We start from the raw sequence: 16,470 nt of genomic DNA on the forward strand, positions 1-16,470 counted from the left end.
TAGCGTGAAAAAAATTATAGTAATTGTCTCGGGACAGGAGCCTTGTCAGCCCCGCCCTAGTGGAAACATGGGCGAGAGGCATTCCCCCCCCCCCCAACGTCAAAGGTCTAATGTATATATGAATTGACATAGTGTCCCCCCCAGACTTCCAAGTCTATCTCCGCCTATGTGTGGGGGCCACGGTCCCAATCATTCTCAACAATAAGATTTTCCGTTTAAAGCGTTTTCCCATGATGGTTTATGAAAAATGTTATATAGGCAAATCCAACTGTATAAATATATATTTGGTAATTCAACGTCCGTGAAATTAACTTTGAATTGCCCGAAAGCGTGATATGCATTTCAGAGTTCATGAAACTATGAAGTACTCAAGATAGAAACCGAAAAAAAGGAATTTGAATTCCGCAAAAGAAATTACCAAAAAAAAAAATTCAAGTCTGAAATTGTACAGTTGAATTCCGTTATAACGAACTCCAAGATACCGGAGAAATCACTTCATTATAACGAAATTTTGTTATGAAGTTATTACAGGTTTTAGCATTGCTCCTATGTAAACTTAGCTGGGGGATGAGAAAAGTGTTCATTAAAACGAGATTTTCACTATAACGGTATTCGTTAAAACGGGATTCGACTGCATTAGAATTGTCAAAAATATTGAAATTTTTTTTTTTCAGTCCGCAAAACAGACTTTGAATTACCAAGAGAAAGAAAGAAAAAAACGAAACTTCAGAGAGCGAATAAAATTTGAATTTTCGAAAAATACCCCAAAAAAATCTAAGTCCACGAAATAAACATTAAAGAAAAGTGGTGAAGTCCGAAAACACAATAATCGCGCATGCGTTAACATGCCTATCATTTTTTAACAGCCCAAATAGCAGTGGCTACATTTTCACGAAAAAACCGACTGCTAACCGGTCTGTGAAGCATGGAGAATACCGTTTTCCAAATAACCATCGTTTTAGCAGGCGCTTGCATGTTAACAGCCGTCGGTGAATACGCCATAAAAGTTTTATTCGTTTTTGGCGCACCGAGTAAGATGCAATTAAGAATATTTCATATTTGTATAAAGGGTGGGTGCTGAAGTAAACATCATCCCAACACCCCTCTCCGTCATCAAATCGGAACACCCTCTCCCCCACCATCGATGCTGACGTAATACTTTAATGACTCCACAGATAAAGAAACCCGAAAGTCATTTCTGAAGGTGGGTTCTGAAAACTGGGTTTAGCAAGCGGCTAATCGGCTCCCCCCCCCCCCTAAAACCAGGCGGGGCTCGGGATCTGTCCCGTAAAGCCGGGTTTTCTTAAAAGCAGGTTTTCTATGCCGCGCGCGCCGTGAATCACCCAGCACGCCATCTACCCGCCAATAAGAAAAGCACTGTTTCCTACAGAGCGCCATACAGCCCACGACAGCACTTTACGTCGGGCGTGATTAGCGGATTGCTTCTGAAAAAGTTGAATGCATCGTGTGCGCCGCGCGTTTCACCGACCTTCTCTTCTTTTGTGTTCTCTTTCCCTTCCCTTCAAACTGGAGTATGCAGCTGACCAACTCAATATATAACTGCATATACTCAATATAGCCGCCCTGATCTGATGCGTCACGCTTAGAAAACACAAATGCGTATCGTGATTATGCAACACATTTCTACTGAAGCGAAATGATCCAGTTCGGTTCACGTGGCGCGAAACACCTACTAGGAAAACCCGGCTTTGAACCACGACTACCTAAATTACACAATCGGTTTACACAAGATTACAAAATCGGTTATCTAGGTGGTCGTGCTTTGAACGATTGTGCGAGATACCGGGAGAGAAACCCCCGTTTACATGAGACAAGTGCTTTAGTGGGCAACTTAATTTTAACTTACCGATTCTTCTTGAAACTGTCCACATGATAAGATGTAAGTAGGTGCTCATTGGATAATTTTTACGGAGGTGAGCGCAGTTAGCGCATGCGCGCTTCAGTCTACTCAAATCCACGGAGAGAGACAGACGCAACACGCGGGAGTATAATAGTAATAATTGTTGGGGCGAGTCGCACAGATATACAGGAGTAGTGTTGCTGAGGGTATCGTCCTGAGAGATTGGAAACTGGCTAACGTTGTTCCGATATTTAAGAAGGGTAGTAGAGAAGTGGTGTCTAATTATCGTCCAGTGAGTTTGACGAGCTCCCTCTCGAAAATTTTGGAAATTATCATCAAAAGGCAGTTTGTGAAGTGGATAGACGAGAATAATGTATTGTCGGATAATCAGCATGGGTTCAGGAAGGGGAAGTCATGTGTAACTAACCTCCTTTGCTTCTATGATTACGTGACTAAGGCTTTGGGTAAGAGCAAAAATGTCGACGTTGTTTACCTTGATTTCCAGAAGGCATTCGATCGGGTCCAACATGGCAAACTCTTGAAGCGTTTACACGAGATTGGAATAGGGGGCAACTTGCTGAATTGGATAGAATCGTGGTTAAGAGATAGGTCGCAACGAGTTATGGTGAACGGGGAATTCTCTGGTTGGACAGACGTCACAAGTGGAGTTCCTCAGGGAAGTGTCCTTGGCCCCATACTTTTTTCACTTTTTATCGACAAACTCGATCAGGGTATCGATGGAATTACTAGCAAATTCGCAGATGATGTGAAGCTAATGGGGGTAATCGGAAATGAAAGCGATAGGGAGTTGCTCCAGACCAACTTAAACAAGATTGCAGCATGGGCAAATGAATGGAGCATGACGTTTAGCGTAGATAAGTGCATGGTCGCTCATTTTGGTTCGAACAACCCACGGTTCTCTTACGAGTTGAATGGTGTCACTATCCCGGATGCAACTAGAGTCACCGATTTGGGAATTCTCATTGACGAGCGACTTAAGTTTTCTGAACATTGTTCAGCGGCTGTCAAAAAAGCGAATAGAATGCTTGGTCTCATTTTCAAAAAGGTCTCTTCGCGTTCTCCTAAAGTCATTCTTCCGCTTTTTCGAGGCTTAGTTCGTCCTGGAATGGAGTATGCTGTAAGGTTTTGGAGACCATACCTACAGAGGGACATAGACTTGGTTGAAGGGGTGCAGAGAAGAGCTACGCGTGTCCTTATTGGCACACAGGGCTTGAGTTATGAAGAAAGACTTCATTTTTTGAATATGTTTACATTGGATGAACGCAGGTGTCAAGGAGATATGATCGAAGTGTTCAAAATTTTCAATGGGATGGATAGGATGGACCATGAACTTTTAGTACACCGCCAATCGACTGCTTTTACAAGGGGACACCAGTATCGATTGGTGAGGGACAATGCAAGGTTATGGTGTCGCAGGGAATTTTTCTCCAATAGGGTTGTTAATAAATGGAATAGCTTACCCCCGGAGGTAGTAAATTGTAACACAATTGACACGTTTAAAAAGAAATACGATAAACATGTTGGGGTAAATCGAGAAGCTATCCATTCTTAGAATAAGACAACCATAAGTATTCTTTATGGGCATTGTATAATATTTTATCATGTGTATATATTGTTTATAATTTTTGTGAATTGCATTTTTAATTGGGTTGCTGTATTTTTGAAACATATGACAACCATATTTTTATGGGCATCTTTTTATCAGCCACCTCGTTGGGCATTTTGCCTGTTGTGGCGTTGTATTTGTATTTGTATATCCTGGACTACTGGACCTGCTGGATTAGAGCACGACCGTATTCTCGAGAGACTACTGTTTGTTGAATTGAAATGCTCAAATAAAAATTTATCAGATAATTTATATATTTTTAGTTTTGCTTACCGTTATTTTTGGAGATTCTGCAATCTAAATCCTAAAGGAAATCTTGAGGATCGGCATGAAATTTTTTTTCATTACAATAACACACATTACAATTACATTAAAATAAACACTTTTCGGTCTGACACAAAGATGTTGTCTACCCAAGCCTCCTTGACCAATCCAAAAATGTAGCTTTTTTTTTTAGAAAGAAGGAAAAGAAACCCCCTTGATTTTTTTCAGCCAGGGAGGGAGTGTTAAAAGAGAAACAGAAAAATCACGTGATTCGCAATGCATGTCATTCAGCATTCATTTCAAACCCCACTTTTTTTTTGTCATATGGTTGTATGGTTCCAGTCATAGATTGCAAATGTATATGTTGTTTGAACCAGCTTATAGTATTTCATTCAAACAAGTGGGAGACAAAATCACAATAAGAGCTCTACTACATTCATTTTAATTAGTACGAGTGTCTCTTCCTGTCGATGTCGCCGCTTGCCGATAGCCATCTTGCCATCCATTATACTGTATACAAAAGCTTACACCAAAGCTGTCGTATTATCGGCGCCCATAAAAGCATTTAATACTGTGGAATGAGACATCTGTTTATGCCTTCACTCCAATTTTCATTTCGGACAGACATTAGGACCTGCTGTTCTCACCCCTCCTCCTGCTTGTGCCCTTAGGGAAATACTGTTTGAAAATGACCCTCCCTGAATGATCGCTTTACAATGTTTCTTCTTTCTTTGTAGGGGAAGAACTGGCCCTTGAGAGCTGCGTCTTGTAAATTGTTCTTTTCTTTCAGTTCTCGTTTTTCTTCCATAAACTCTTATACGTACAGTATACATTAAAAAAAAAATTGCGGTTAAAAAAAAAAAGGGAGAGCAGATACTGTACTTAGTTCAAGAGATTTGTTGATGCGCATGTAAATCCATATGTAAGATGAAGCACACAACTATTTGGAGGCCCCCCCCCCCCCCCGCTCTGCCGAGGCCTCATGCGCCTGTGCGGTAATCCGCCACTGATCCTTGTTTGCAGATGATTCTGATAACAGACTGCCAGAGAACAGTAACAGCAGTGGTTCTAAAACTTTCCTCATGCTCTAATCCAGTGGTTCTCAACCGGGGCCATATGGCCCCAGGTGGGCCCTAGGATATTCCAGGGGGGCCACGGATGAAAATCTCGTAAAAGGGGAGCCACGGCTACTGATACGGGGGCCACGAAGAAGTTTATGAAATTAAATTTTAGTCACTCTGACTCAAATTTAATTGCAAACAAAATGCATAGAATAGCATATACATAGCATATCTTTTTTGCAAATTTTCCCCGTAACATTAACAAGAGGAAGAAAATAAAATAAGTTGTTCATGTAATCTCTGTGGTTTTACGACTTAGGGGTGACAGTAGGACACTAACACAAACTATTAGAAGAGGTTTAAGCAAAATGAAGTAACTGTAAAGACAGAAAATTGTGTGTGTTCGAAGACTTTTCATTCAAAGAGGGCTGCCATAAAGAAAGCGAAGATTTGTTGACCATTCATTGCCATTCTTTTGAGTGGTGGTAGTAAATGCAATCCAAGAAGTCGATGAGTGAAAAATGAAAGCTTGTAAAAAAAACCCATCATTTTCATGCAATTACAGACGGATCGCCATCTAATTTAGCACAAAGCTATCTTCAGTAGTGGTCTGATGGGGAATATATTTATACAAATCGAATATAAAGAATAATTGCTCTGGGATATTTTTTTATGAATTTTGGGGGGGGGGGGTGCCAATTCATTGCCCTTGCTGAAAACAAATAAAGTCGAATTCAGTTATAACGAACTCGAAGAGACCAAATCATACATGAGAGAGGATACCCGCGAAATTTATTTTTATAATTTATAAATTAAAACTACATTGCCGTATAACTCAAGAAACTGTAATTGCATAAAATTACTGTTGCTTCAATCGCAAGTGTTCATATGCCATTCCTTTCAATTTAACAGGAAAAACGTTATTTTGAACATATTTAACCCTTTCCGGTGCGGTGTCCCCATAGCGAAACCACCTTTTCAAAATTCCATCAAAAAATAACTAATTTTCGCACAATAATCATTTAAATCCTATTAAATAGCTTAAGATTTAGATTTTCTGTCAGAGATGGCAGCATCATACTGGTTTTGTTTTGCAAGTGGTAAAAAATTCCACCATTTTCTCTATTTTTATGGTACTTGTTATAAAATTTATTTCCTAATATAAATTTTTTTTTTTTCAAAAATTGATGATGGTTTTTTATAGATTTTGCCCTATTTGTTGAAATCAAGCCATTCAATAAACTTAAGAATAGTTTAAAATCAAATTATGGAAGTTTTAAAAAGGTGGTTCCATACTGAGGACACCGCACACCTAGAGCAATGAGATACACCAAGTGACGTCAGTGTGAAACCACCTCTCTGAGACGAAGCGACCTTGTTTTTCTTTTTCTCCCCTCTTTCTTGTATACTAGAAAATGGGTGACAGCAGCAATGGTGTTGAAACATCTCAGATGTGTATTTGTGGTGGAAATTTCGGGGGTTAGAATGGAAGACACAACATGTTATTTTTTTGTCCCACACATAACCATTCTTTCATTCTAGTGGTTTTAGAGCAGCTTTTTCTTTTGACGACTACTGTCTATGCTCTCTCTACTGCTTTAGTTTTATTATCTGGAATTTATTTTGCCTTTAGTCTTCCCCCCCCCCAACTGATTATTGGGCATTTATTATTTTCATTGGTGGTGTGAAATGCCTATAAAATTTCCAAGTACAGTTGAAGCAATATTATACTAATTTCAGCGCTTCTCTCTGATCTGGAGTCAAATGCATCTGATGATACACCAGATAAAGAAAATAAAACAAAGCTTACTGCATGGATTACCGGGGTGCAAGTGCCCCTCATTCATTTCGGAGCAGCAAATTTCATTTTTGGAGCAGAAATTTTGAAAATGGAGCAGAACTAAACACGAACTATATCTGCAATATAAGGAGTAATTTTTCTGTGAAATGTGAAAAGTTTTGCCACAAATGGTTGAAACAAATAATTCTAAATAAATTCCATTCACAAATTAAAAGCCATTTAAATTTTTTCTGAATTATCTTATCTGTCATTAATAAAACGTGTATTACTGAAATGACGAATACAAATTATTACTCTTTTCAAATTAAGCAACATGCATACTGAAAACCTAGGCAGCAAGAATTTCTGCTGCTTGAACACCAAAATCTTATTCCTGCGTGCAGAATATAATAAGAGTTTCCATGAAAAAAAAAAAAATTGGCTTCTCACAGAATTTAAAGGAATTATTAAATTTAAAAGCAAAAAATGAGAAAAATATAAATACCTTATTTACTTAAAGAATTTCTCAACCTAATAGCATGTTAATAGATTACAAATCACGATTTGCTTTCAGAAGTACAGCATCTCAATGAATATTTTTTTCCAATTTTTTATGCCCTTGAACATAAGATTTTGTATGTCTTATTCCATTAAACATTAAAGCATTGCATGGACAGATTTTTCAATGTTCGAACAGACTTTTATTTATTTGTTAACAATGAACTCTTTTTTCACTGTCTGTGTTACCATGTGCTGAAGATAAAAAAGTCTTCACCAAAACTGGCAAAATTTTGAACTTTGGGCAGCTTTCAAAGTTACAAAGTTTGAATATGTCTGCCCAATATCTATCTATTCTCTGAACTGATTTCACTTCTTGTAATTGTTTGGATTGTAGTGCAACCCATTCATCACACATAATCAATAGTTCTGTTGGTGATACAATGTTAAACAACATTCCAGCAATACGTGAGGGAGTAATGTACCGTCCCAGCAATGCACGAGAGGGAGTGCGAAAAACAAGAAAGGGTGCAAATATTTCATTCTCTCCAACAACATGTTTTGGAAAAGTAGGACATTAATATATATTAGGTATCTCACAGAAGTTATGTAAAATGAGCATGCTCCTAATACAAACTCCTTCCTCTGACTATTGTTAAGAGCATGCCCCTCCCCCACCAATGCAGTGGCGGACCGTGCGGCCATATTGGGCGCCGCTCAAGGAGGGGTGCCAAATGGAGTTGAAAGGGTGAAAAACGTTTGTCGACCAAAAAAAACGTGGTCAGTAGCGCCAAAAAAAAAGGTTCTGCATGGGTAGAGATTTTTTCCCCCTCGATCCGGCCCCGTTTGCCAAATCCGGATTTTCGCGATGTGAAATTGTTACGATCGGCAACCGCCGACGATAACCACATGACCGCATAGTGACTAGATGACAAAACTATGAATATTTTAGATGGGGTTTTTACAGATTCTATTTTTTCCCAACAATCTCCGAAAAATTTCGGTAATTTAAACGAGTAAACCAATCCTCTTTTCGATGCATGCCGTCTTAGAACGCAGGTTGGCAGCCGCGAAATTACCGTTATTTTCAGTATATAACCTATAACCAGCAGGAGAAAAAACGGTCTCCGAAATCGGAAAATTCGGCATATTTATTCAGGGACTTTGATAGCCCACCAGTTATACCAATAACAGTACAGGACTTTATACTTCAAGGTAGTATAACTACTTTCCAAGGTCACGAGATAACGCGATTGTGGTAGATGGTGGGAAGTGAAAATAAAATTGAAGTTTCTTCCCCCCCCCCCACCCCCGTATCTTTTTCCGTGTCTCGGAAAGAACGCGTCCCGTGAACAACATTTTCATGCGAATTTTTGCTTAATTAAGGGTATTTGACGTACTACAGTGCATTAGCGGTACCTCCGCGAACCACAAACAAGAATTGGCGCAAATGCGCAGGGATTCGGCGCCTTGGCGCACCATGTAGCAAGAGAACCGTTTCGGCGCAGTTTGGCGTAATTGGCGCAGCTCTTGCACCCCTGGGATTATATAGAAAATGATGCTGATATATACACTGCCGAATGCCTGGATCCTCTCGACAATTTCCCATGGTTCAGGAGAAAAAAACCAAAACCCAGATTTCAAGGAAGAAGTGGGACCATGTCAGTAAATTCTACCAATGCCGGATACATCGCCAATCTTGATGTTCTTACTCTTTTTTTCAGTGCCACTGATGGGAAATTTGGCATTTCGAATAAATTTATATGCCACTCAAGAAGGAAAATTTACACTGCCATCTCATTGAAAAAGATTTACACTGCCATCTCATTGAAAAAGATTTACCAGCTATCAATATGCTTATGTTGATCATTTTGACCTACAAAATCGGTGGAAAGGGAATTTTTCAAACAAAATATTGCTTTTCCTGCATTACATCCTAGGGAAGCTTTCAGTGTTCTAGGTGTGCGGTGTCCCCACTGTGCGACCACCTGTTGTTCGCTGGATTTTGATGAAAATAAAAGAATAGTTGCAAAACATATTTATATGAGTCCTATGTATTAAGTATATGAAGTTAGTTCGGCCAAAAAAATTTTTTTTTTATATAGTGCTCCTCAAAGGGTTAAGACGGTCTTAACGCTATTTGGTTTGCTGATTGGTGTCTATATGCAATCCAAGAAGATAATGTATTAGAACTTCCTCTAAGATTGACACTACACCTTTAAAGTTTTTTAATCGATACTGCAATGCTTCCTATTAATTAACTGACCTACTACTTAAGCATGCTGCTGGCCTTTGACCTTTGAAGACCAAACACACCCTGCTTCCCATCTCATCGAGATATCGAAACGTTCCCGGAGGATGAGTATGTCTGGAAATTTTATTAGATATCTTCAGGATAATAAGTAAAAATATTACATATAGATTGCACATAATCAATGTTCGTCAATGGACGAATCATAATATACGGAGGGAAAAAAAATCAACCATAAAATCGACATCATAATCTTCCGAAAGTTCTTGATTCCATCAGAAGATGAACACTAGCGTCCACGCGCTCTAAACAGCGTCCCTTGACACTGTGGTCATAGCCTTGTTGACGTATAATATATATAATCTCAATTTTACAAGTTGATCAGACATTCATCAGTACGAAATGTCTATAGGCGCCTACTACGGGCACAATTTCAATGCAATTTTCCTATTCTTCAAGAACAATGTTGTGGACATTAGAAAAAAATTCTTAAAGGGCATATAACCACATTTAAAGCAATTTAAATCCGTTTATTTGAGACTCACTGTGTCTGTTGATTTCTCAGAAAAGTGCAATAAATTCTCACGTGTCTTCACTTTGAAATGTCAGTAACCGGCTGAATGCATCTCTTTGTATCTGTCAACCTAAAATATATGGTTTTTAGTGTTGATAATACGCATGCAAAACCAATTCAGCAACGCGTTTTCACAATCTGCAAAAACTGCGTGGATTTGATACTTTGAAATGATGTCTAAATGCCAAAGATTTGGACTTCAAATCAAAATGAAAATGTCAAATAATTCAAATTGTTTTCTTCGTATAAATGAAGTATTTTAATATTGAAAGCTATATATATATAGAGATTAATCGTGACCGTAGTCAAACGTCTCATAAATGTGAAATTGTGTGTCATAAAACTGAGAGTGAGGAGAGAATCCCCTTACGCACAAGTGGAATTTTGAGACATTTACGCACCCCTCTTGGTCATTTTTCTTTTCTTCTCCCCACCCTTTCTTCCTTTTGTGTCCTTCCTAAGTTTATAAAAGTAAAATGAACATAATCATTATAAAAAGGACTGTTTTCAGATCAAATTGCCGAAGTTCAATTATTTTAGTGCAAAAATGTCAGATTTTTTTCGGGTGGGAGGGGGAAATACAGTCAAACCCCATTATAATGAACTCCAAGATACCGGAGAATTTTCATAATAAGCTAAGCCTTTCAGGTAGACATTTGTTGGTAAAGAACAGAATTTTTTGTACTTTTGAAAATCTATCATTTACAAAAGGATTGAGGCTTTTTGAATTGAACTACCGTATATACTCGTGTATAAGAAGACCCCCCTTCCCCCCCCCCCAACTTCAGGACCAGCACAAAACCGCAATAAATTGAAAACCTGTGTATAACCCGACCCCCAAAAAATCCGTGCAAATCAGAGAAAAAAAATTCTTATATTTTCATGCAAAATTAATAGCTTGCGGATATTTACAATAGAAAATGATTCAAACTTTTTAATCCGTTCCTTCTGAGTCTCCAAGCTTGTGGTAAAATCCATCAGATCATCACCGGGGTGCAACATCTTCGTTTTTATCCTCATCGTCATTGTCACTTTCAAAGAGGATATCATCTTCAGTTCCGTCCATCGCATTGCTGATGCAACACTTTTTGAAGAATCGGATGATAATTTCGGCGCAAACAGAATTCCACGCCTCATGTACCCATTGGCACACTAGGCCAATGTCTGGTTTCTTCAGGGCACCACTTTCTGCAGTTTCTTCATCGGAACTCATCCATTCGATCCACAAGTTCCTCAAATAGTCTTTGAAAGGCTTGTTGATGCTCACATCTAAGGGCTGTACAATCAATGTTAGCCCACCTGGTATCAAAGCCAATGATGTTTTCAAATTCTTTGCCTTGGTTGACATTATCGGTTCTGTGGGATTTGAACATAGCCTATACCAATAATGCTGGTTTCCCGAACTCTGCTATAAAAATGACTACTGATTTCGGGGGTCAATATTTTTTCATCAAAAACTGACCCGAGTATAAGCCGATCCCCCCTACTTGAGGAACGAATTTTTCCACAAAAAAACTCTGCTTATACACGAGTATATACGGTATTTAAAAGCTGAAGGCGCTCGTCAAATGCTTTAATGCTTTCATCTGCGAAGTTAACTTAAAACTGTTCTCGATGAAGATGTAGAAGTTGTTTTGTTGTTTTCCAACACCCAATGCTGTTGGGAGCATAATGGCCATTTTGTGGTGAAAGGAGAAAGAGTATGTTAAACTATCTTCGTGATTCTTTACGCAACCAAAGCAAGGCAGTACATTATATTCAGCACCATTTAGAAGTGCCAAAATTCAGCCATAAAATACTTCCAGGTTCGTTTGGGGGAAGATCATTTTAGACAGAAAAATACCGCACACACTGTTTGGAAGTTGCAACTTCCCAAATAAATATATATGCAAGGACTGCCAGTCAGTCAATTGAGTACAATCAGTTGTAAAAGCCGAATGTCATTGACGAATTGTCATTGTCTTCTTCCGCAAAAAAAATACTACAGTGTAACCTCTCAACAACATGTAACCATGGAACCAAAGTTTTATTTGTGACAAGGAATGTCTGCTGACACATGGCGAAATATATAAAGGCCCGATCTTATTTACTTTGTACACTTACGATATTACTCAGACTGTGTCACCCATCTCTCTATTGCAATTCGCTGATGACGTGAAGTTATTCTCTCCAGTGGAAAACACTAGGGGCCTAAGAATTGCATGCAAACAACTTTTTCAGTGGAGTTGTCAGTATAAGCTACTTTTTTCATCAAAAAGTGGATCAATGCATTTAGATAGAAGCACTGATCCTGAATATTATCAACTAGGTAATGAAACGTTACAGCAATAGGATACATGCGTAGATTTAGGTATTGCAATGAGCTGCATTCTGGATTTCACTGATCATTATCATGGGATAGTCTGCAAAGCTAATAGAATTTAATATATGTTATGTACAGCATACCGTAAGTGTGATGCACATACGTTGTCATATGCTTTCTGTGTACACGTTCCCCCGACTCTGGAGTTCTGTTTGCAAGTATGGAGCCCTTACAAAATCAAGGACATAAAGCTCCTCGAAAAGCCACAGAGGTTGTTCACTAAACGAATACCTGGAATGAGCAGTCTATCTTATTGCCAGAGACCTCAATTTCTGGGTTTACACTCGCTGGAATGGCGTAGAATCGCTGCAGATCTGAAGATGTGCTACAAACTAGTCCACTAAATTGTTTATCTACCATCGAGAGAACCTTTCTTCGAGATCACAGACAGGCGAGTTAACCTATGTAGGCATCGCTTCCAAATAAGAATACCAAAAGCCAGAAGAGATTGCTTTTTCCACGGATATAGATGCCGTGTGGTGAGAATATGAAACAGTCTTCAATCAGAACTTTTATGCGCCTACCACGTAAGATTTGCTTCCGCTATTGAGGATTTCGACCTGACTCTGTATGCAAAGTGCTGCCTGTTCTGATTTTTTTTTTTCTACTTCTTCCAGTATAAGTGCATTTCATGCCTTCTAGGGGTATTGTAAATAAATAAAATCCCTGTTCCATGGGCTTTAAAAATGTTTGTTTATGGGAGGTGTCATTTAATATGGATTGTATGTCATGTGCAGTTCCATTATATTAAAGTTTTAATAAATTTTCAAGTCAATAAAATAATTTTTTTTACTAAAATGGCACTATATTGAGAGAAGAAAATGTTATAACCTACTGAAGGAGCAGATGTCCTCATCCGAATTTTCCACCGAATATGCTAAGAAGCACTACTCGTTTTCAGAGCTAGTACCAAAATTTCCCTTTTACCGTTATATCATAGCTGCCAACTTTGGAGAATGAGAATTCAGGTTCAATGCGGGTCCAAATCATATACAAATGTAAAAGGGATCTTTTTTGAAATTTTAGGGATATTTTCTCGTTGCAAAAACCGAGACACCGTGCAAGCCATCATTAATCATGGCCAAAAAGTGCATTAAAGTCCTTGGGTTAAATTTACTGTGGTGTCCTTATAAGAAATGACTAAAAGAACTAAACTGATAAGAACATACAACGCCAACTAGTGTTGTGTAAGGGGAACTAGTGAGTTCCACCTCGGACATCAAGTAGACAAGATGTCTAAATGTTCTGCTCTTTCCACTTTATAAATTCTTCCTATCTATATGTATGTAATCTATCTAAGTCTAACGTAATAATAAATACTCAAGAAAATAAATACCCATGTGTTATCCACTCGGCTAACAAAGTGTTAAAGAAAACACAACATTTACCTCTCAAAAATCAAATCTCACAAACCAAAAAAAACCTCCATCTGGCCTAAAATAAGGCATGTGGATAAAGCAAATACATGAGATCGTGCCAATTTCGGATTTCGAAAGGTCAGATTGATGCTTTCTGATTGGCAAATTTTGTGTTTTCTTCCCAAAAATGAAATATTTTTTTGTGATTTGATGAAATGACAACAATTTACACAATGCTTATGAAGAAGCATATTTTTTTTTTTTTTTTTTGTAAATTTTTGGGAAATAATTTTTTTCCTAAACGTAGGGATTTTTTACAATTGCGAGTGAAATTCGGGAGACTTGGCACCTATGTTATATAATCAGCAGTGACATTCACAATCTCGATGGCATGAATAGCTTAGATATCCCCCCCCCCCCCATACAAGAAAAAAAAATTTCTTTGTGTACAGTTGGATAACTAGACACAGGTGTAGACCCAACACCTGTGCATAGGGCAGAAACTAGAAAATTTTACTGCCCCCCCCCCCACAACTTTAAAATTTGATAATTTTATAATTGTGTTCTTCGTTCCCATCTAAAACTACTGCCCCCTACATTTTGCCACCTGAGGCAAATGCTCCCCCTGTTCCGCCCCTTAGTTCTGGCCTTACTTGTGCATATACTACCTCCAGAAAACTATGCAGGATTAAATAGATGAAAATGGTATTTATGAAAGACTTTCTAGATATTACAAACAGAATAATTGAAATTGTGCATCCCATTATAAATCATTGTTAAAATCTATCAAGACTACGGATGAATCCAGATGAACGACCTTTAACCTCACCCTCCCCTCCCCCACACACACATATTACCCTGGATCTGCATCAAATAAAGATCAAAGTCTAAGCATTAGCTAAACATTCTGCACACAAGGGTGATTATACACACATTACAATACAATGTAATACACTACAATAACTTGCTATGAATTTCAAGAACTTCAAATTGTGTGTATGTCTGAAAACATAAATAGTTCCCATTTAGTTCCTAGATATGTAAATTAAATTTATATATTTCCTTTTCTGAAATTTTGAGTTAGACTCATGAGAGTGTATCACTTCACTCTGGTCAAAGATCAACTTCACAAGGTCAACGTTTCACTGCAAATTAATAATTGTTCACAAATTCAACAAAATCAATTGAGGTATTGGTCGGTTATCAGGACAACCATTCATACACTTTTTCAATTAGCATGATTGGCACTCAAATTATACTAATGGTTATATGGCCTGAAATCCTTTTCCCACGCTCGTGTTGTATATATGGTTTGTTTTTTTGGTAATTTTTTTTCATGTTTGTGGCTTATGCTACAACTTTATTTTAACAGCTATTTTAACCACTAGGACATTCGTAAGACTCAGGTGGTTTTTTTTCCCATCTAGAACACATACCTAAATGGCTCATAAAAATACACAAATTGTATTCCAAACAAAATAAAAGTAATCTTACCTGAACTGGCATACTTCAAAGAATTTTTGAAGTCCTTTTTACATAAAGCATTCCATGAAATCTTGCAGTTTCCAATTTTCTTTATGAATAAGCTGCTTCAATAGAAATGAATTAGTGTTAAAATATGTTTAAAGAGACATGAAACAAAGACTGACATGAAAACTAATTTTGCATTGTTAATTTTTCAAATAGAAATATTGATGGTTTCTCATGTTTTTGAAATAGTATGCAACATACAGAAAAGTTTACTTATTCAAGCTATTTTTTTACATAAAACTACTTGAAATCAAAACATTTCACAACTTGAAAAAAAATAAAAAAATAAATAAAACTACTAAAATTATAACTTTATTTCTGACAGACAATGGGTTCATAATTTATAAGTTAATATCTAAGTTTGGATTGGATTGGATTTTGAATTTTTTGGCGCAAGGACCAATTTGGCCAAACTGCGCCAAAAGATGACACAAAAATAACAAAAATGTCCTTTTGTCATGTCAAAAAACTAAAACATATAAAAAGGAAAACAAACGTAAAACAATGACATGAATTGTAAAACTATAATTTGTTATAAAAACCAATAGCTTTGATGAATTTAAAAATGCAAGATGCATCGCTATTGTCATTTAAAATGTCATGATGTGAAAGATGACTCTGACCAAAAGCGGTCGTAAAATGATGACGATGATGTGAACAAGTAAAACCATGAGCAATGGTCAATGGACTTTGACAATGTGGGCACTGTGGCCGACTCTCTCGTAATAACAAATATGATTGTGTGAGGCGACTGTGTCCTATGCGTAACCGGGCAAGCAGAACTTCCTCCTTTCGGTTAGTTCTGCAGCTCGAACGCCAATGGCCAAGTGTGGGCTTGATGGCATACAGTTTATTATTAACTTGATTGTTCCAGTGCTCCTGCCAGCGGCGATGCATCACTTCCCGGAGGATTGAGAAGTGGTCACTAGCAGGTACCAAAAGGCTACTATCAATGTTGGTTGTTGTTCGAGCTGCGGTGTCTACTTTTTCGTTGCCCGGTATTCCTACATGACCTGGTACCCAGTAAAATTTTACTGCAGTACCATGATGAGTGAGGTAATGTAGTTCATGAAAAATGGCATGGATGAATGGATGAGTGTGAAAAGTGAAGGAACACAGTGCTTGCAATGCGCTGAGAGAGTCGCTATAGATGATGCATCGTCGGTGGCGTTTGCGTCTTATATGACGTAGAGCCTGAAGGATTGCGTACAATTCTGCCGAATAAATAGAGAATGTGTCGTGAAGTTTGAAAGATGTCTCCTCACAGCAGATGTAGGCCCAACTGACATGCCCAGGACTCTTGG

The 16,470-nt window shown here is 38.0% G+C and overlaps 1 protein-coding gene across 5 annotated transcripts in view; it reads right to left on the reverse strand.

Annotated features, from left to right (window-relative positions):
• Positions 1-16,470, reverse strand: part of muc (dihydrolipoamide S-acetyltransferase muc) — a 291,233-nt gene that overhangs the window by 256,964 nt on the left and 17,799 nt on the right. For 4 of the 5 annotated variants that reach the window (XM_089236511.1, XM_089236508.1, XM_089236512.1 and 1 more), the window contains exon 2: positions 15,131-15,225. In XM_089236511.1, coding sequence (XP_089092637.1) covers positions 15,131-15,225 — 95 coding nt within the window. The remainder of the gene's footprint in view (positions 1-15,130; positions 15,226-16,470) is intronic. The other variant, XM_089236509.1, reaches the window with a different exon arrangement.

This window comes from Pholcus phalangioides, unplaced genomic scaffold (genome assembly GCF_987345545.1).
Source record: "Pholcus phalangioides strain wild (caught in Gottingen) unplaced genomic scaffold, Ppha-v1.0 ptg000009l_1, whole genome shotgun sequence".
Taxonomy (NCBI): Eukaryota; Metazoa; Arthropoda; class Arachnida; order Araneae; family Pholcidae; genus Pholcus; species Pholcus phalangioides.